This window comes from Hippocampus bargibanti, linkage group LG12 (assembly GCF_051943395.1).
Source record: "Hippocampus bargibanti isolate YZ-2025 linkage group LG12, ASM5194339v1, whole genome shotgun sequence".
Lineage (NCBI taxonomy): Eukaryota > Metazoa > Chordata > Actinopteri > Syngnathiformes > Syngnathidae > Hippocampus > Hippocampus bargibanti.
In genome coordinates, this window is record NC_142745.1 from 7550505 (window position 1) to 7572500 (window position 21996).

General features: G+C 41.4%; 1 protein-coding gene across 2 annotated transcripts in view; it reads right to left on the bottom strand.

Moving 5' to 3' along the window:
- The window catches only part of LOC148890265 (low-density lipoprotein receptor-related protein 1-like), a 112073-nt gene that overhangs the window by 41099 nt on the left and 48978 nt on the right, over window positions 1–21996 (bottom strand). For both annotated transcript variants that reach the window (XM_089009518.1, XM_089009519.1), the window contains exons 7-30: window positions 21582–21744; window positions 20104–20326; window positions 17392–17581; window positions 17169–17312; window positions 14927–15163; window positions 14667–14847; window positions 12942–13164; window positions 12379–12568; window positions 12162–12287; window positions 10322–10462; window positions 10004–10129; window positions 9810–9926; window positions 9641–9721; window positions 8122–8289; window positions 6360–6542; window positions 6092–6289; window positions 5044–5289; window positions 4297–4494; window positions 3163–3367; window positions 2924–3088; window positions 2588–2832; window positions 1966–2097; window positions 1015–1242; window positions 147–321 (exon numbers count right to left, since the gene is read on the bottom strand). In XM_089009518.1, coding sequence (XP_088865644.1) covers window positions 147–321; window positions 1015–1242; window positions 1966–2097; window positions 2588–2832; window positions 2924–3088; window positions 3163–3367; window positions 4297–4494; window positions 5044–5289; window positions 6092–6289; window positions 6360–6542; window positions 8122–8289; window positions 9641–9721; window positions 9810–9926; window positions 10004–10129; window positions 10322–10462; window positions 12162–12287; window positions 12379–12568; window positions 12942–13164; window positions 14667–14847; window positions 14927–15163; window positions 17169–17312; window positions 17392–17581; window positions 20104–20326; window positions 21582–21744 — 4285 coding nt within the window. The remainder of the gene's footprint in view (window positions 1–146; window positions 322–1014; window positions 1243–1965; window positions 2098–2587; window positions 2833–2923; window positions 3089–3162; window positions 3368–4296; window positions 4495–5043; window positions 5290–6091; window positions 6290–6359; window positions 6543–8121; window positions 8290–9640; window positions 9722–9809; window positions 9927–10003; window positions 10130–10321; window positions 10463–12161; window positions 12288–12378; window positions 12569–12941; window positions 13165–14666; window positions 14848–14926; window positions 15164–17168; window positions 17313–17391; window positions 17582–20103; window positions 20327–21581; window positions 21745–21996) is intronic.

The following is a 21996-nucleotide window of genomic DNA, read 5'->3' on the forward strand; positions in this document are numbered from 1 at the left end:
CAGTGGACCGTAAACTTCATCAAGAATTGAGCGAGAAAGGATGAAAGGACATGTTCCAGATTGAAAGTAATATTTGTGAGGTTTCATAGAGACATTTCCACCACCTCGACATTGACAAGGTATGACAGATTGGGTGTATGACTCACCCCAAAATTGGATGCAGCACCAAGCAGTGAGGTTTGTCCAGGCCTTGGATCACAGCGTTTTTGAATGAACCATCCAGTCTTGCAACATTAATCTGTTTCTTATTGGCATCATAACTGGTCCAGAACAGATTCCTGGACACCCAGTCGACCGCGAGGCCATGAGCGTTGGGCAGGTCTAAAGATGGATGAACGCACACAAGACAAAATCACTGACCTTACGATTTTTTATTGCTAAAATATACAGCCACACTTTGACTTATAAAGTCGATTTTTTTTTGCTTATTTTTTTAATTGTACAATAGAGTAAAGTACAGTGCAGTTATTCCAGTAATGTAGCCATCGTTAGCTACCGTATTTTCCGGTGCATAAGGCACCCAAAAGCCTTGATTTTGTTGAAAAGATGACTCTGCGCCTTAAACACAGGTGCACCTTCTATGTGAAGTAATATTGAGCCACAACAGGTCTCGCAACGATTGTCAGCAGCTACTGACTTGATTTCCCCTTACCGTAGAAGAAGTTGTGCGTAACCCCAGCCTCTACTGTAGCGCCTTAGAATGTAGTGTGTGTTATATCTGGAAAACCATTTGTATTCAGTATAGGTGCGCCTTAAAGTCCGATTGGCCTTACATATGGAAAAAGTTTGAAAATACACCATTCAGTGGGGGTGCGCCTTATACACTGAAAAATAGGGTATCTTAAAATACAAAGTAAAATGTAAAAAATAAAAAATAAAAACGGAGCACTTGTATGTCAAGTCACCTGTCTCCACAATCTGAGATTTGAACATAGTAAACATATTTCATGTTAAATTCAGTCGTGTTGTGATACAAAAGAAAATATCTGATGACATAATACCGATGAGTCATACCAGCAGAGATCACAGTTTCAACTCCTGTGCCGTTGATGAAAGCTCTCTTGATGGTCTGAGTGCGGACGTCGGACCAATAGATGCGATGCTCCAGAGCGTCGTAGTCCACCACGGTTACGTTGTCAATGTCGGGCACGGTGAAAGAGATAATATAGTTGTAGTAAGGGTTGTCGATGTCCACTCCTCGGATCTCAATTTGCCGTGCATACAGCAGGAATTGACGAAACTCTGAGGGAAAGAGAGGCGATGAGATCTGTTCTTTGTTTGCACCTCCGGAGACTTGAGTAAGGCAATGACTAGATCATTACAGCCACTTGGATAAACAAACAGTTCATGTTCCTGCAACTTTTGCATCAATTTTATCTGGCTGGCCAACTCGATTGCACAGTTATGAGCATGCGCACGAATGCAATGAGTACATATCCACTACAATTGTCTCGACAGTCCAATTATCGCTTTACTGGCGCAGTGGCCAGCAAATGATTGACAGGAAATGAAGAAGTGTGAAAGAGAGAAGGAGGGGAATAATAACAGTGTCAAGCTGGATCAGCCTAGTCAGGCGAAGTGCGCAGGGTTGCGGTGGATGCCCGCATCAGACAAGAACAGGGTTCTCCATTCCATTACCTCAGAAGAGAATAGCAAACCCTGCCCTGAATACTAATCTCATACGCCGACTATACACACACACGCAGTCACTTCAATGGAAATCAAAGCAGTCATAATAATGGCACCTCAAAGTGGAGAAAAAAAAGACCGCTCCATACCAAAACCTCATACATACATAAATACATAAACAAAAATAAAGTATTCAGCAAGGACAGGGATTACAGTCTGCTTTCACAAGCAAGCAAGAGGGAATTACTCGCAAGCTCAGAGTGAGTGAGCTAAGAGAAAATTTGTCTTGTGCTGTAGCGACTTCGTGTGTGTGCGTGTGTGTGTTTTCATGCCTACCATAACAAGTACGCTTGTCAGGACCGAGCTTCATGAGGTGGGGGCAGCCACACGAGAATGTCTGATTGTAGTTGATGAGGCATAGATGAGTGCATGGTTTCTGGCCATTTTTAGCTGCGCATGGATTCGGTGCTGTAAAGAAAAATAGGGGGGGAAATGAAATAACAACTTTGCTCATTTGTGGATCTCAAATGACAGTATGTGGGGTACAGAGAGGCTTATTTCATCATTAATGCTAAATTGGGGGACTTGAAGGGGTGAATAAGTAGATGAAGTCTCCAGTTTGAGGGCGGCTAGAGGATAGAAAAAAAATATTTTTTGCAATCACAGGATACTTGATGTTTCTCACGTTTGATATAGATTGAGTTTGAATGTCAACTAACCACTGCAGCTAATGAGTAACCATTGTGGATGGCCGTCAGGGCCTGAATGGCCTTCTCTGCTGGCCTAAAAATATCTGAATCACAGACTGATGTTGATTATAATTTGTTCATACATTCTTATTAAATAATTCCCAATTGTTATTCAGCTTTCTTTTATTGCTTTTCCCCTATTGTGCTGCTTCGAGATGAGTGTTTTTGTATTGTAGCATTTCAGAAGAAGAAAGTGTTCTTTTTCTCACCCTCTGGCTGTCTGGATGGATGGTAGACCTGTAGGTCAAACGGTTGCGTGTTGGTTCTCTGGACGACAGTGACGTTGCTCCCGGTCCATTTGTTCGCCTTGGCCAACGTGTTAGTTCTCCAATCTGTCCAGTAAACTTCACCTCCGTACATGGTGACAGCAAAAGGATGGGATAGATATTCGTGGCCCCTCAGGACTTCAATCAGACCGGAACCGTCGTATTTGGCAGAATAAATGGCATCGGACCTACCATGAATAAAAGCATTTAATTGGATTTCCGATTGAATCCAAGCGATATGAAAGTATTTTCAACCCAAAAATGCCACATGTTTTTAACCTGGCGTCAATCCAAAGGATTCGGCGCTCTAGGTAATCAACAGTAAGTCCATTTGGCCAGCCTCCATTGCCAGTTTCTTTGTGAATAGTCTTTCGGCCTTCGCCGCTCATGGATGCAGCTTCAATCCTCGGTAAGCTGGCATCCCAGTCGGTCCAGAAAAGGATCCTGACAGGGGTTGAAGAGTTTAAGGAACAGCCCGTGAAAGCAGCGAACGGTCGATGGTGTGTGCAAGGTGTTACCCATCACGAGGATCCAGAGCGATGGCTCGAGGATGCTCCACCTCTCCAGCCAAAAGGGTCGTCCTCATGGTGCCATCCAGTTTGGCCACTTCGATTTGGTCCAGGTTGCTTTCCACCCAGTAAATATTTCCTGCAATCCAGTCAACCGCCAGGCCCTCGGGGGTCGCCAGGCCATACTGGATGACCACGTCAAAGCTGGTTAAAGCTGCAGATGTACAAAAAAAAGGGTAAAAAAATATGCGTAATTTGCACAATATTTCAACATTTGTAGATCAGAGGCATTCAGACTTCTCTGTGCCCCATAGCTGATTTAATTTGCTTCAGAATTTCCAAATTATGCAAATGAGAGCAACAAAATGTTATGTGCAAATCTGATCCAAATTTGCACATTTGGGAACATTCAAATTGAACAAGACAGGTCAGTTATGATTTACTTACAACTTATAGGCTATGATACACTTGTGACTTGTATACCGTATTTTCCCATGTATAAGGCGCACCGGAGTATAAGGTGCACCCCCAATGAATGGTGCATTTTCAAAGATGTTCCATATACTGCATAGGGCGCACGTGTGACAGAAGTGTCCTTGAGAGTTTTGAAATATATTATTATTATTATTATTATTATTATTACTATAGTAGAGGCTGTGGTTACGCAGTACTTCTGTGGTTGCTGAAGGGAGTTCCGAAACTTGTAGATGTTGGTTGTAGAACCAATATTACTTCACATATAAGGTGTGCCTGTTTATAAAGAGCAGCTAGGCTCATCTTTTGAAAAAAAATGAAGGCTTTTGGGTGCGCCTTATACAAAAATAATGGTACATTATGTTGTTTAAATTAAAAAAACACACACACAAAATGTGTGAAAATCTTCCTCACTCATTTTGTGCAGAAAACCCAATCACTGCTGATCTCAAATTCAGATTAAAAAAATTAGTTGGTTGTTTCAGGATGAGCATTTGGCGTAATACTACTGAACAATTTATGCTTGAAAATCATTGTAATTAGCCCAGATAGGGTAAACTGAGAGTTGTTTTCTTCCATGGTATCATTTCAGTATTGTGCCAAGATATTTGATGGATTCCATCATGTCAAAATCACAATTTGGGTTTCATGACACAACACAAATCTCACCCCCATTCTCAGAAAGCTTGCCACGGTAGATTTTATCCTCGACAACGTCGGTCCAATAGAGGGCACTTTGGCTGAGATGGAAATCCAAAGCAATGGTGTTCCTCAGACCAGGCACCAGGACGCTGAACTCTCCCTTATTGAGATCAATGCGGCGTATCTCGTGGCGATTTGAGAAAATGATAAATGGTTTGAAAGGATCTGTGGAAACGGAGGATAAAAGTCAAAAGGCACATTTTTAAAGGACATGATTCGCCAGACGATGTTTGAGTCCCAGCACTGGCTGCTTTTCAATGTGACGTAAAAAAAATGCTCAAACCCTGGATGGTTGCAAGGTAGCATAAATAAAACAATGTCTAGCGGGAAGATAGACAAATGACAAGAAGAATGAAAGATCTGGCAGTGAACTGCAGGCCTGATTCATCACGGGAATTGTGCTGGAAGAGGACACTCTTCAACTGGATAATCGAATTTAAAGCTGATTCAATGCGACTGAAATCTACAGTACTCAATAGTACTTGAGATTCTTTGTATTTTACCCTCGTCTCAAGTACACTTGTGAAACGCAGTATTATCTTTCACATTTTTTAGCGAGCCTGTCTAGACTCCTTGCCGGGAAGTGAGCAACTTCTATATTTTATCCCTTCCTGTGCGGTATTCATCAATCACAAGTTCAAATGGTTCAATGGTGTCATTTATAAATCCACGAACGTTTCAGCTGATATATACGTTTTTTTTTTGTTTTCTTACCACTGCTCTTGCAATTTTCCATATCAGGCTCCAGTTCCCATCCCTCATAGCAAGAACATTTCACACTGAACTTGTCCTGTTCGCAGCGTTGACTGCACTTTAGGTGTTTGGCGCAGAAGCTCTGGATCTGACAGGTCTTGTTGTCCGAACGTAGCTCCATTCCCAGCGGGCAAGAACAAACCACACCCTCGCCGGGAGCTATGGTACAATTGTGGCTGCAGTGACCATTGTCCAGGGAACACAAGTCTAAAATAGAACAAATCCGGATGTAAAGGCGTGAAAATTAGCATCATTCCTGTTCATCATTGTGGTCTAGCACATGTTTTTGGGGAACCATTTAGCTGTGGTGGGCAGTACAGTAGGGATATGGACAGTTGGTTGTAGACTTGGCATTTTCTAGTTTGTATATGATCTTGCATTTCAGACTTGCTGAAGTCATTCATTCATTCATTCATTCATTCATTTTCCAGACCGCTTTATCCTCACAAGTTTCCCAGGGGTTGCTGGAGCCTATCCCAATCATCTTGGGGGACACCCTGAATTGGTTGCCAGCCAATCGCAGGGCACACAGAGACAAACAACCATCCGCACTCACACACACACACCTAGGGACAGTGTTCAATCAATGTGCCATGCATGTTTTTGGAATGTGGGAGGAAACAGGAGGACCCGGAGATAACCCACGCCGGCCAGGGAACAACATACAAACTCCAAACAGGCAGGTCGGACCTGGTCTTGAACTCACAACCTTTGCACTGTGAAGCATGCGTGCTAACCAGGTCGGCAACTAGTTGAAAATTCTATTTAAAATTCACTCACAAGATCGTACTTTAGCGAATGTTGTGCGCTCAAATGCTGTTGTTATGTATAAGTTTGAGTCTAATAAAACTGTGATCCGCGTTCTGTGATGAGAGCCAATTATAAATCCAGTTCTACCAGCGAGAAATTTGTGCCAGACGTAATTAAAGTGCGCTTCCTCTGGGTGCGCAAAGATGCTGTTTTGTTCGTTATTTTCATGTTTGGGGTACCAAAAACAAATCCTTTTTACCACAGAGCTTTTCGTCAGAGCCGTCCGGGCAGTGTTCCGTGCCATCGCAAAGTTTTTCTGCAGGTAGGCAGATGGCGGAGTCATTGGCGCACACATGGTGAGACAGTTTACACGCCAGCGCCTCGCAGTTTTCTTCGTCCGAATTGTCCTCACAGTCATTGTCTCCATCGCACATCCAGGCTTTGCTGATGCATCGTGCTGCAACGAGATGACGATTGTCACTTGCGGAGCGCTAACAATTCATCTACGGCAACGTCAGACACCTCACCAGAGTCTCTGCACCCGAACTTGACCGCCGGGTCACACATGTGCGTGACACCCTCGCAGTTTTTCTCGTCACTCAGGTCCATGCAGTCTGTATCCCCGTCGCAGCGCCAGCGTAGGGGAATGCAAAGGCCGTCCATACGGCACTGGAACTCGTCTGTGTGACAGCCTCCAGGTGGTCGAGTGGCTGCAGGGTAAACGAAGAGGGCGCTTCATCTCAGGCTCATCTCATTCAGACTAACGGCATGTAGCTCAGAGATTCAGGTTTTTTTTTATCCAACACCAGACGGTTCTTGTGTAATCAGTAAAAGCTTTGGACAATGTCTTATTTTGTTTATGTCTCTCTGCATAATAAAACTGAGAAGGTGGCATGTTTATATGATACTGATTTTCTGAAGACCCCAATTGGTTGTCAGTCGTGGCAGGCATTTTCCGTCTGGTACAGCTCTGATCCAAGGGTCTGCTACATCTCTTGTAACATGTAAGTATAAACTCTGGCGAGTGCCAAACAGACTTATCCAACTCTGAGAAAAAAAACAGACGCAAGCCCCCCCCCCACCCCCACCCCCCACCCACTCATAACTGATCCAACATTCCAAACAGTTGTGTACCGTATTTTCCGGTGTGTAAGGCGCAGGTGCGCTTTATATGTGAAGTAATGTTGAGCCACAAGAGCTCTCGCACCTATGGTCAGCAGCCACCGACTCCATTTCCCCTTGTAGATGTAGTCGTGTGTAACCCCTGCCTCTATTGTAGTATAATGCGGTGTGCCTTATATTTGGAAAACTTTGATATATTTATATATTATATTTAGAAAACTTTTTTAATTCATTGAAGGTGCGCCTTATAGTCCGTTGCGCTTTATATATGGAAAACGTTTGAAAATACACCGTTCAATGGGGGTGTGCCTTATACTCCGGTGCGCCTTATACACCGGAAAATACGGTACAATAAATACAAATTTAGTTTGCTAGTATTTTAACGCTAGTGAAACACAATCTATGTGTAGAATGTGATGCACACCTGAATCATACGTGTGAACGACAGCTCTTATCAGGAGGAGTCCATTGGCATTCGCGGTGGGTTGCCGTGGTGAATGCTGCTATGAAGTGCAGTCATCGCCCAAGGCTAAAGCTTTTACAGTTATACATTTAAAAGAAAAAAATGCCACTCAATACAGGCAGAAAAAAAACCTAATTTAGATATCTCTGAAAGTAGCTCCTTTGCTCAGGGTCAAACTTGACTTTAGCTGTCATAAAAATGATTGAGATAAGCTAGTTGTCTTGCTTTCATCAAACAAAGGTAAGAGAAACTAAACTAGATATGAACAAAAATCTGAAAAAAAGTAAGAGCCGAAACGTTTAACTCATTCACTGCTAGGCGTGCAGAAATGTGTCCACTCCAGTACTACCAGGGTTTTTGTCATTTTCAGTCAAATTGCAGGACCCACAGAATATTGAGTTTTAGGACTACATAAACATTCAATACAGCGTTAGAACCTTAGACCCTCTTCTTTCATCAGAAAAAAGGGTTCATTCCTAAATGATATGGGTCTGTAGTTATATGAGCTTGAAATGAGGGCTGATATATAAAATACAATGCAATACATATGTACATATTGGATTATATAATACAAACAAACAAAATTCACTTTATGTTTGAATGAGTTATGAATCTTAAACCTCTCAGCCTTCAAATAAAGAAATCGATAGCCTACAGAACACCCCTCCCTAGGGTGTCTTGTCAAGGCAGTCTGAGACACTCACCCTGATTCGTGCAATTTGCGTGGGTTTCGTCGCTGTAGTCCCCACAGTCGTTATCCCCATCACAGGTCCAATAATCCGGGATGCATCGGCCACTGTTGCACTTGAACTGAGCACTGGAGCACGAGTGACTGCAACCCGCCTCGTCACTGTTGTCCCCACAGTCATTATCTGAAAGGAAAAATTCACTGTCACGGCACTTGTTGCACTATCGAAGAGTTGCCCACTGAATCTTAGGCAACCCTTGATAGGAGAGTTATATTTAATTTTTTTAGAGTTCATAATAATAATAATAATAATAATAATAATAATAATAATAATAATAATAATAATAATAATAATAATAATAATACCTGTATTATTAACAATAATAATCATATAAACATCATCATCATCATCATAATACTAATAATACTAATAATAATAACACATTTGATTTATAAGCGCCTTTCAAAACTCTCAAGGTCACTTTAAAGTCATGGGATAAGTTTTTTTTGTGGGTGAGCAGCGGCAGCCACACGCCACAGCGTTCACTCAACCCAGAAATATTTCGAATAGATTGAAAGCTAGCTAGCTAATGGATAGCTTATAGATAGCTAAGAGATAGATAGATAGACAGCTAGATAGCTAGATGGATAATAGATAATAATAATACATTTAATTTCTAAGCGTCTTTAAAAACTCTCAAGGTCACTTTACAATCACATGATAAGTTTTTTTCTGTGGGTAAGCAGTGGCAGCCACTCTAGCCAGCCAGCTAGTCAGCTAATAGATAGCTAATAGATAGCAAATACAGTAGCTAGTAAGGTAGCTAGCAATATAGCTATATAGACTGTAATAATTTATAATGTAACAAGAACCCTAACCATGAATTGAGATCAGTACGTTTTTTTTTTGGGCACATTGGGGGAAAACACATTCTAAAAATAAGCCACGGGTGCCTGTTATATGATGAGGGTCAAGGCGTAGAAAGCTTCAGGCGTTGCTTATTCAGACAGTATTGTTTCTTTGGGGAATAAACAAATACATGGTAAACAGATGTTGTATAACAAAATATGAATGATGAGGGCTTTAATAATTACAGAAACTGCGTAGATCAGGCCATGCGCCACAAGGGAATGTACTCGCCATTGACACATTGAGTTTGGCAGGAGAGCACGATAAGCAGTTTATACCCGATACAAACCTGTCCTTTATCATGTTTATCGTGACAGAATCTAACTTGAGATGTGTGAGCGAATAGAAAATTAATTCGGCCGAGATGCTTCCTTTTATCATTTGACCTGTCATTCTAAAATATCCGATTAGACTTTCTCTATCCTTACCTGACTCGATAATGCGTTTGCAATTCGCCCCATCTAATTTAGCGCTGAACCTTTGTGCAGCAGCAGCCGCGGCGATATTGGCTTCAGCATGTGGCCAAGCAGCCTTTAAGTGTTTGTTAGCCTGCCTGGCTAATCTATGAGCTGGACAAGCGTTTTTGCTGCTGCGGTTCATGGTAAAATCCGGAAATGGCGCTCACCATTATCACAGCGCCAGTTAATGTTGATGCAGCGTCCGTTGTTGCAGGTAAACTGGGTGAGGGGGAAACATGTTGGGTAGGCTACATACATGAAAAGAGAGAAGATTATTTAGTTGTATCGAAATATACAAATATTAGGCTGTGAGAAAAGGAGTTTAGGCTGACCCACCACAAGAAGCAGGCTCATCGGACCGATCACCACAGTCGTCATCCAAGTCGCACGTCCAGGAAATGGGAATGCAGCGCCCACTGGCACACGAGTACTGATTGGGTGGGCACGTGCGAGCTGAAAGGCATCACATGATCACAACAAGAACTGCAAAGGTCAAGGTCACTCCATCTGATTCCGGTTCTTCTGGCTACCTGAACACGTTGTGTTGGATTCATCTTCATCATTGCCGCAGTCATTGTCACCGTCACACAACCAGCGTGTAGGAATGCAGCGGTTGTTCTGGCACTTAAACCTATCGGTGGGGCAAGTGTGCTGGTCTGGATAAGAAGGGTGGAAAAAGGGAGGAAGGTGGGTTGCAGAGATAATCATAAATCAGCCCTTGGTTATTTTGTTGTTTTATTTCATTTGGAGGAGTTGACGAGAACATGAAGGTCCACGTCAACTTGAATTAATGTCATCATTCGGAGGAAGTGTCCATCATGAGATGTGACTTTGTGGGCATAACTCACGACACAATTCCGGGGCCTCGTCACTGTTGTCCAGGCAGTCGTTGTCGCCATCGCACTTCCAGCGTTCTTGGATGCAGCGATTATTCTTACAGGCAAACTCTCCAGCCTGGCACTGAGGAGGCGGCACGTAAGATGGGTTGGCTAGGGGGTGATAAGAAGAGGCAAAATGGTAAAATGGTAGAAGAGAAAAAAAAAATAATAGAGAGACAAAAACTGGCAATTACAGAGGTACACACAATGGTCAACATTCTGTGGTATGTTCTCAACTGCTATTTCAAGAGACTTCAGACATTTTTGGGTGTTTTTGTAATGTGAGTTTTTGGTTTTGTGTAGAATAGTTGTGTTCTGTTACTTACTTATTTCGGATTGGATGTATGTTTTTGTTTTTTCTTACTGTGGAATTCTTGTCAAAAAAAGAGATTTGAAACGAAAAATAGCCTCGACTAAATCCCCACTATTAGAGCTCATTTTAATCATTGACAAAGTGTTTAACCCATTAACTGCCATTCTTGAATTTATTCTGGATTTGAAAGTATGACATAGAACGCCATTCCCAAATTTGTTCGGGTTTTGTTTTTTTCTTGCGGGGATGCCGATAAAGCGCTGGCCAGACCTCTGTCAATGTTTTTTCCCTTCTACAAGGGGCACCCTTTTCTTTTTTCCCATGTTAGCACTTTGTACCTGCTTCAGCTGTGCAATCTAAATCAATATATCTGTATTGCATTGTATTTTGGACATCCACCCTCATTTTAAGCTCATATAACTCCAGACCCGATGATTTAGGAATTAACTCTTTTTTTCTCATAAAATACGAGTCTAAGGTTACTTAATGTAGTCCTAAAACTCAATATTCTGTGGGTCCTGGAATTCGAGTGTCAATGACAAAAACCCTGGCACTGGGGTGGACACATTTTTGCAGATAGTCTGGCAGTAAATGAGTTTAAAAAGTATTATTGAGACTAGTTTTCAGCATTATAGAACGGGATAGAATGACATTATTAGGTGATTTGAGCAGTTATCTTACGGCAGACTAATTAAATTAAAAGTCTATTCGAGAGGCTAACTACAGTAGTGCGATAGGATGCAAACTACTGATTTTCACTTGAGGGATGGCTAAAGGAGGAAGTCATTAAGTTTCAAATAGATGTGGATAAAGGTGCCAAATTGCAGATGGAGGAATTTATTTTCACTCTTGGCAGCGGTGCAGTTTAGCAGTTCATTGAGGCAATTAGGGCATAGACCCGGCTGGTACACAAGTTGAATGTACAATCCTGCCAATACATGGTTGGAAAAGAACTAAATTGCCTGGTGAGCTGTGATTTGTGATCAGATAAACCAGGCTGATGTTATTTTGTCTTGCCAGAGGTGTGAGACTGATTATGACTGTCCTTTTAAGTCATTATATTTAATACAATGGTGTGTGTGTGTGTGTGTGTGTGTGTGTGTGTGTGTGTGTGCGCTTGTATTACTGAAAACGCTAATCTGCCAAAAATTTAAGGTAGTGTCTAAAGCACCATTGGTGGTTTAGACACTACCTTAAATTTTTGGCAAACTCAAGGCCCGGGGGGCCAAATCTGGCCCGCCATATCATTTTATTCGGCCCACAAAAATAAATCAAGCATGTTCCATTGTGCTTGTTAAAGACTGCACCAAAATTTTAAATTGTCATATGAAAACCACAATAACTGTTATTTTTCCTGACTTCTGATTTTAAAACTAATCATTCATTAATTTGTTTAATTTATAACAGTCTTTGAGAGGAAGCCGTCACTACAATGTGGCCCGCGGCAAAAAAACTGACTTTGAAACGCTAAAGCAACGGCGCAAACTTGATATTTGCCTTTGCAGCTGGTGTTGTCAGTGGGGTCGAGTATTTGGTCCTCTGCGCAGGCACATTGCCTGCCCCCTGGTATGACCAAGCACAAGCTAGTGCAGCCCCCGTTGTGCGCACGACACACGTTAGAACCTGGAGATCAAGAATGTGAAGGGGCATGAACACAAAAGGTAAGACCAGACACAACAGACACAAGTAGCGGCTTGTATGCGAGGCGTTCTACCTTGCTGTTGCTGAGCGTCATACATGCGGATTTCGAAAATGGGTGGCCTTTCATTGCGCAGCAGGGTAGCAGTGCTAGTGGTGGTGTCCAACTTGTAAATGCTGCCACTCCGATACTCGTTCCAGAACAAAAAGTGCTTATAGTGGCAAAGGCCAAAGGCATGGTTCAGTTCCTGGCCCTCGTACACCGTCTGTCCGTGTGAGGAAAATGGAGGAAAATGACAAAATGTGACAACAATGACCTTTACTCTAATTTCTACTTGCTTCACAGCAAATGACGCGAGGCATCTAGGCACAACATGCCAAGATGAATATATGCCACTGCTTTGAGGTTGTTTCCTTAAAAGCGACAAACAAAATGCACCAGTGCTAAAGCTAAGCTATGGTTACCTTTAGCTTTATGCTAAGCTCCAATAGTGGCTGGATTGTGACCTTGCGCTCTGTGGCTACGGTTAGCTTTAGCTTTATGCTTAGCTCCAATAGAGGCCGGATTCTGGCCTTGCAGTGTGTAGCTATGGTTAGCTTTAGCTTTATGCTAAGCTCCGAGAGTGGCCGGATTCTGACCTTGCGCTCTGTGGTGTTGAGGTAGACCATCTCGATCCGGTCGTAGTAGGCATCTACCCAGTAAAGGATACCCTGTGGGATATCCAGGCTCAGGCCATTAGGCCACAGCACCGTTTTGCTCGTGACAAACACATTCCTATGGGAGCCGTCCATCCAAGCGTGTTCAATTTTTCCTCGCTTGCTCTCCTTGGGATCCTCTTCCCAGTCAGTCCAGTACATCCACCTTGAGAAGAAATAGGAAGACAAGCGCACGTTGGTTGACATGAAAGTAATCTCTGACTGTATGACCCTTCACGGGCCTTGTTTGCACAGTCACGCAAGAACAGAAAACATACAACCTGAGCCAAAGTGTGCTCAACAATCAAAATTCAAGTTGAACAAGAAACTTTAATCAAACCCTGAGCGATTAATTACTGAAAAGCTCTGTCTCCATTCTTTTGCTCATCCAATGTATTTCCTTCCCCATCTGTCTCAATTTCCATTCCTCCTGCAGATGTCTTTTCTTCCAGCCTTTTCTCCCAGAGTCTGATGGATTTCGGGCATTAGTGCAGGCTAGTGCCTTTCCCTTGGGTAGCGCCGTCAACACACATCACTGCAGCAAACCACTGTGTGTGTATGTGTGCGCGTGTACCAGTGTGTGTATTTTCGAGCATGTATTTCTCAAGAGAGAGCCCCGGGAGGTCATGGTTATAAGACTCATCCGTATACAGGCAGATTATGCTTGGTATGACAGCGTGAGAGACAGATCCGCCTGTGGGTTTCTAAGCCAATAGAAGCCAGATGAAGTCGATGTAAAAATACCACTATCCAAAATATTTGTTTTTTTTTATACGGTTGGCCCATTAGAATTGGGAATGGGTGAAGGTTGTATGCTCTAACGGGTTTTTGTGGTGACATCTAACAACACAAGCTATGATCAGCAGAGAGCTTTTACAACAGAGTAAAATAAAAGAGTACAGAGTAGAATAAAAAAAAAATCCAATTTAATTGGAATACTGAGAGGTCAACTCGTGAAGTGGGGAAAATATAGCAAAAACAGATACATCACCAAGAACTGGACATGCCTCCAAAATTGACTATAGAGAAGTAAATTAGAAAACAAACGTAATTACTTTTCCAGATTATTAACTCATTCACTGCCATACATGTGCAAAAATGTGTCCACTCCACTGCCAGGGTTTTTGTCACTCGAATTCCAGGACCTGCAGAATATTGACTTCTAGTACTACATAAACATTCAATGCAGCGTAAGAAAACTTAGACTCTCTTCTTTCATCAGAAAAAAAAATGTTACTTCCTAAATTAAATGGGTCTGGTGTTATATGAGCTTGAAATGAGGGCGGCTGTCTAAAATGCAATGCCATACATACATACTATTGGTTTATATAGCGCCTTAACAACAGCTAACATGGAAAAAAGGGAAATGCTGCCCCTTGTGGTAGGAAAAAACATTGCCAGAGGCCATGGCCAGCGCTTTATCGACCCCCCCAAAAAAAAACCTGAACAAATTCAGGAATGGCGCTCTACGTCATATTTTCAATTGCCGAATAAATTTGTGAATGGCAGTGAATGAGTTAATAATGAATGAGTGCAGTTTTTTTAAGATGATGTCCAGATTTCTCAATGAGTTCATAACAAAAGGTAGGTACATGTCCATAAATACAAATAAAACAAACAAAAGCTAAATCCTAATACCAAAGTACATCCTGCTTCCATTTCACTTACCCATGGAGGGGGTCCACCACGATTGCGCGAGGATGGGTCATTTTATCTTCAATGAGAGTCTTGCGGGTTTGGGAGGCTTTCTCCAACCGAGCCACGCTGATGGTTTTCCTGGGGCCATCATCCGTCCAGTATAAGTTGTCCGCCATCCAGTCCACAGCGATGCCTTCCACCGTGTGAATCCCTGGGGGCAAGTGAAAAAAATATGTCTCCTGTGCTGATTGCGAGGATAATCTTTTTTTCCCTGAGGTGTCATAACCCACCTTCTTTCAGAATCGTGTCTCTCTCAGTCCCATCTATCTTTTGTCGTCCGATGATATAGCTGGTGGCATCGGCGAAATAAATGAACTCGCTCTCAGCATGAAAATCCAGAGCTCTGGGCTTCATCAGATTCTCGATAGGGATCATGTATTCATCTGGAACTTTGACATTCATGTCCATTCCCCGGATGACCCCTGGGCGACCTTTACCATAGACGAGGAAGAGCTCGTGCTCCGGCTCTGATGCAAAAGAAGGAATGAATAGTCATACTTAAAGGGAGGAATCATTTGTAAACATCCACTTGAACAAATTTGATAGTAACTCAACTGTTTTTTAGGATAACAATTTTAGCGCAAGTGGTCCTCCGTTGTGTCTGTTGACATTATGAAAATAATTTTTAAATGGCAGTCTGGCTTCACGAAGGAAATAAATAGGCATAAAGCTGTTCATATTTAGTACAATTAAAATAAACTCACAGACAGATGACAGGTTGGGTGGCAGTTACAGTAACGAGAAGGTCAGTGGAGACTGTCTTTGTAAGCGTCTAAGAGATTTTGATTCAGTTCAATTGAATGAAAACCAGATGTCGCAAACAGGTTGAGAGGAATAACCTTCAAAATCCATTGACTTGTTTGTTCTGTATTGGTCAATAATCTCCGAAAACGTGAGGATTTGTGGGAAATATCCCGAACTTGACATTTGCTATTTCATACAAATTGAGTAAGTCCTTGTAAATTTTGCTGTGGTTTATTTAAATGTGGAAGAGAAAAAAATCAACTCTGACTGTGCTGGATGAATACGATGCACACCACATTGCTGCTTTGCCTAAAGGCACCTTGACAGGACTCTTGAACAGGATGATAATTGTTTGGGATTTTTCATTGTAAGTAGTTTTTATTTTGTTTTGACTTTTGCTTTCCAAATTTGTTTTGGAGAGCTTTTTTAGTTTTTTGAGTGTTTATTTCTTCAAAAATATTTGTTTCCTGCCAGATAAAAAAGTAACACAATAATGTGTAAATAACTGTGCTACAATTCTCTGTTTTATCTTCCTTTGGTGCATTCATACTGCAATACCAAATAAATAAAGGTACAGGGTAACCTTAAAGGACAACCGACGTCTCCGGTCAAGTTGTGTCCCTAATTTGTAAAATGGCTTCAAATGACTTCTACTGAGCGTATTTTACAAAGATTCCACCGCATATAGCTATATTTTACGTTTTAAGACTCACACTGAATATTCAGGAAGTCTTGTTTTTGAGTTGGTGACGAGTCCGTACGTGACGTCACTAAAGGACCGCCCTTGACCGTAAAAAAAGACGCTTTGTAGCAGTCCTTCCATCACGTCAATGTATTTTGCTGTACTTGTTTGGTCTGGGGACCTCGTTTTGCACCCAAAAGCCGCCAGAAGGCCAGAAGAGCGCGTCCAAGCGCCATATAAGGAATTTATCAGCCTGTGGAAACTGAGGTGGCCACAGGAGTTCGCCATTTTGTGCCTCTTTTTTTGGGGTGAGAGATTTTCCCCCAATGCTGTGTCAAAATGGCACCAATAAATTCTTTAATCGATTGCTTTCCGATGTATGCTCTTTAGAACTATTTGAATCATATTCATAACTGGATGTGTAACAAGAAAGCATATTCTCCAAATCTGAAACCATTGTTTTGATTCACAAGCAATGCAAGACATCTTGGCGTGACGTCACGAACTGGGGGCGGGACTTTCTAAAAATGCCCAATTCGCAGCTCAATTTTTTTTTGCAGATTTTGGACACTTTAAGTCATTTTTATTGGTGTTTTGCATTTGACTAAAAATATCAGTCTGCATGTTTTGGGTATTTTAGATGCTATAAAACGTTTTTCTGGTGTCAGTTAAAAAACAAAAAAGTGACGTCGGTTGTCCTTTAAGTCTAATGTAAGATGAAAAACATTAGATGAAAAATAAAGGAAAATAGTATATAATGATTGTTAGTTTTATAAAAGTAAGCTATTAAGCTATTAAAACTACCTGTTGTTGCCATTTTAGTTTTCCCTCCAATCAAACCTTGGATTGAATTGGATGGGATGAGCCTTTATTAGTCTCGCAGTGAAGAAATTTAAATTTCACCGCTATCAAAAATCAAGTCCTAACAGATCAGTGTTACGGTCAATCTCTAAATTTCTGTTGTGTTCTGTCACATTGATAATAGTATTCACTTCTTTCACACACCATTTAATACATCACACTTATCATATAATGACACCACTTACTTTTGCAAGACTTGCCATCGCTTCCCAAGCTGAATCCGGAGCGACACCGGCACGTGCGGGTCTTGTGTCCATTTCCCAGTAGACATATGTCCGAGCAACCTCCCGCTTTTCCAAACTGGTCCAACTCACACGCGTGACTTCGGACTGCACAGGAGTGAAGAGAGCATGTCAAAGGAAGCCAATGTGCTGGCATACGTTGCACTTGAGAAAGGGTGGTGCGCACCAGGTGGTTGGCGTCTCTGATGATAGACATGCAATGCGCCTCCCTTGTCCACGCGCGTTACCACTTGGTAGTCTGGGCTGTTGAATCGATTGATCCGTATTACGCTGGTCTTGGGTTGCATGTTGGCATTGTCCGAATTGGTGGCATAGAGGTAGTTTTCAAACACAGTCAGACCGTACAGATGCTCGATCTTGGAGAAGAAATAAAGACATAATGACATTTCTTATTATTTTCCTCGCATTTTGACACCACAACTCAGTTATATCCATGATGAATGTTTAAAACAGATTCACCTTAGCTTTTTTTTTGCAGCTAGCTTAATGCTAATGCATCATGAGAAACACTACAGGCGGGCTTGTGAATTAAGGATAAATCTATTGCCGTATTTTCTGGTGTATAAGGTGTACCCTCATTGTGAGGGTAGTAGTTCTGTTTTTGCTTCTTGCATCCTGTGTGGGCGGTAAACTCAACGAACGGCGAACAAAAATGCGAAACAAAGATAAGATCACATAAAATGTGGTAAGGCAAAATCGGAGATGTCAGATCCAGATACCAAGTTGGTGTGCGACACAACAAAAGGCAGCCCAGATGTATTTTGTTAGTCTAGATTTCCCAGCCCATGTGGCCAAAATAAAGCTTTATGCATCAATAAAAGCATTTGTAGAAGTTCTTTGGGCTCTGGAGAAACCAGAAACGACTCATCTATTGTCTTTTTCACAGCCGCGTTCTTGCATAATGTATTTGCCTGACATAATTTTTCCTTAATACGCATTTATTAGATTCCACTTTGCTTTCTGAGTCATACGCAAATTATTGAAAAAGCATAATATATTTCTTGAAATGTCCAATGTTTTACTTTTGCAGAGGCTTTGGGCTATTTGTCTGTTTTCATCAGTGGCAACATCCTTCCTGTGACTCGCTTAATGATGTGAAGCAAGCTCTTTGAGTAATTGTCCTTCATTTAGGCTCATCAGACAAACTCATTTTCAAACCTGTCTGGCATTCATAACGGTGATCCAAACAGACAGGAGACACAATGTATAAAAATATTTCAAGACAAATTCATCTATCCACCTAAGATTCCATTTTTAACTACAACACCTTGTTATATTTATTATTGGTTGACAGTTAAATTCATCAACACACAACTTTGGATATACCTCCAGAACTTTAGAACCAATACAAAAAGACGAAGCAGAATTCTCCTTCAATTAAAAACAACATTGCTCATATTTTGGTGTCACTGTCATAGGAAAGAATTTGTTTGCTGTTTTGTAATGTGCTGCGGTATATCTGTACATCTGCACTTCATTAACACTGAGAGCACATTTGAATAATTAGTGACTTTATTTTGTTGACTGACTGGGACAAAATATCACAAAGATTTTTTTCAGCTGCCTTCTATTTGATGTTCTCACGTGGTGTTATCAAACTCCAGATGTGATGAAACACACAAATGCACCTTTTAAAAATTGAATTGAGATTGTCGAGAATAGACCACCAAAACATCACAAACCGAACTGTACGTCTTTCATACATATATCACTTTATCACTTGTTTATTTAATCATTTCTTTGTATTTCAGAGAAATGGCTAACAATTGATCATGCACGGCGAGAATATGCGAACTCAGCACAAGGAGGACATAACCGTCATGAGAACCCACGACCTTTGAACTGTGAGGCCGACAAGCTGCTACCCACAATTTCAATTTCACTGTGCTATGGGAATAGGAGTTCAACCCTTTCAGGATTCTCACGTCCCAAGAATATTCAAGAAATAATGATTGTCAAATCGCAATCTGAACTGACAATATTGAGATAAAGTTGCAGGAAATTAGATAAATATTAGAAAGTCGTATATTACAATAACAAGTGTAGCAATAAAAAAAAATTGGTCTAACGTCTTGCACAGTATAAATCAATACTTGGACTGAATGTCGTAAAAAATAATGTAATTTCGATTTTTTTTCTCAATATTGCCATTGCATTTTAATCTAATATTATCCCATATGATTTTTCAGACAAAGGAGACCCAAAAAAGGGATTGATTCGATTTTCATCCTTGAGGTTATGTTGATGCCAAAATAAAGCAAAATAAATAAAAAATATATTAAAGAGAATTTGCTGATATTCATCAGTTAGAGTTGAGAACTTACAAGTCACCTTTGCTTGCAGACTTTTCAGCACTCACACAAAATTCTCCCAAACAAATCTGGCATCAACATAAATTGGTGTAGAAGTGCAAATTTCTTGGCGTTGTTCGGGTGTACCTAGTCAATTGTCCACTGGGGATATTTTCATTTCCTCCTGTCACCACCGACCACTCCATATTTTAGTTGAGGTGAATTTTCAGTCATTCACTGATGCTGTCATGTTTCTGAACGCTACGTTGGCTCATGGACACACACGCACGCACACATTCATACGCACACACGCATACACAGCATGGGGCTTATGTTTGTGTGTGCATGTCTGGGCCCCGAGGCTTACTGACTATAAATGAAAGCCATTACTTCCCAGAGATCACAGTAAACGTCATGGTAACGGCTTTTAGAGGCACCCCCGCTCGGAACATTAACCACCTTGATATTAGACCCGATTAATCAGCTGCTCCAACAAAAGAGCAAATGCCCTCCATCTTTTCTGCCCCCATTCTTCACAAGGTAGACGGCAGACATGCCTAGGTGATGGTTGTTTTTGACGCTCTTACCAGCAGGCCTTGAATGATGGTGTGCCGGTACTTCCCTTCATAGTCCACCACTTCGATGTAGTCCAGATAGGCGTCGGCCCAGTACACCAGCCTGCTGACTAGATCCAGCGTGATGCCATGGGGGAAGACAATTTTACTGTCCACGAGCTTGGTCCGGTTCTGGCCGTCCATGTCGCATCGTTCCACCTTGGGAATCTGCCCGTAGTCGGTGAAGAACACCTTTCTAAGGATAAAAACGGACAAACCCTATTGAAGATGGCTCAGGCAGGGACGACTAGTTATCAGCATCAATTTTACAGTGGCAGTGAGCTGGTGGCTTTGTCCCCCATGAAATGTGGCCAGCAAGAAATGGCCATGCTAATTTCTTGTCCCCGATGCTGCCATTTTAAAATGTATTTAGTCAAGAGTGAATAAGAAATTGGTTAAAAAAAATAAGTCACGAAGAATGTATCTGGCAGTTTTCCTGGAGAAAAAGCCAATATATAGAGGACAGGTGTGCTTTTAGTTCCATTAGATTGAACTTCATACTGTTCGGGTGCAAAGAAATCAATACATCCATCCATTTTCTAAGCCGCTTATTCTGATGGTCGCAGGAACGCCGGAGCCTATCCCAGGTGCTTTCGGGCATTAGGCAAGGGACACCTTGAACTTGTTGCCAGCCAATGCCAGAAAATCAATATAGTTGAAGTGATTTTTCAAGAAACATTTGTTTCACTATTTTTTTGTTGATAGCCTCAAAGGGGTTGTGTTTGTTCAAACACTAAAGGAGCAATTGTGCTGTCATGAGATGTATTCTTACAAAGTGAGACTTTAACTGGGTAGCTAAGCACTAGCATAAAAAAACAAGGTTTTTAAGTATATTTTTCTCATAGTAGTGACCTTATTACTTGCTGTATTTAACAGTCTGTGAGTGATTCCGAATTAAACCGTTCTTTTCAAAAGAGAGTCCTATTTTTATCAAGTGCATAACAGCCATTTTCTGATAGCTTAGCTAATTTTAGCATTAGCATGAGATAAGAAAGAGTCACTTACAATGGTTGCTCTGTTTCCGATAGGGGGGTCAGTTTCTATGGTGCTAAATTTATGTGTGATGGCAGCATTCTGTCATTAACATGCCATAATAAAGTCGCTAAGTCATATTTACATTTAAAAAACAAACATTGGGGACAAAAAAAAAAAAAAAAAAAAACGTTATTCCGGAAGCAACTGTTTTTTTTTTTTTAATATTGTACGACGGTAACTTATGTTCAAAAGCTTAAACAGTTAGAAATGTATTGCCATAAAAAAAGCGTTACGTTCGAGAACCTACAAAGCGCGCCTCTCAACATCTGTAATCACTTAATTCAACTTTCTGACCCTCCAAGTGCTGTCGTGCAGCTTTAACTATGTATCTTTCGAACATGTGACGTTGACTTTGGTGCCGATTGAGAAAATTCCAAGTATGTTGATGTACACGTAGTAAAAGCCGTCACACTAACCCCATGGTGGGGTCCAAGGCAATGCCTTTGGGGTTGTAGAGCTCCTGGTCCAGAAGAGTGACACAAGTCTGTCCATCTTTGTCGCACACAAAGATCCTGTCGTCCACATCATCCACAAAGTAGAAGTTTCCGGTGAGCCAGTCGATTGCCATCTGCTCCACATCTGCACATAAAAAAAGTGTTGATGTCGATGAGGGAGGAGGTGTGAGGAAAAGCCGAACTTATTTTTAGTCCTTAAATTCCTGCGGAGTTGTAAAGAACCTGAACATGCGATGTTGTTGTAAATACTTCTTGCAAGTAAGAGTAAGAGGTCATGATCATAGCTTGAAGTGAAGTAAATGAGCCATCAAATTACTAAGCAGTTATTCTCTCTTTTAACACAAGCGGTTCATGTTTTCAGATTTTGGACTGACAA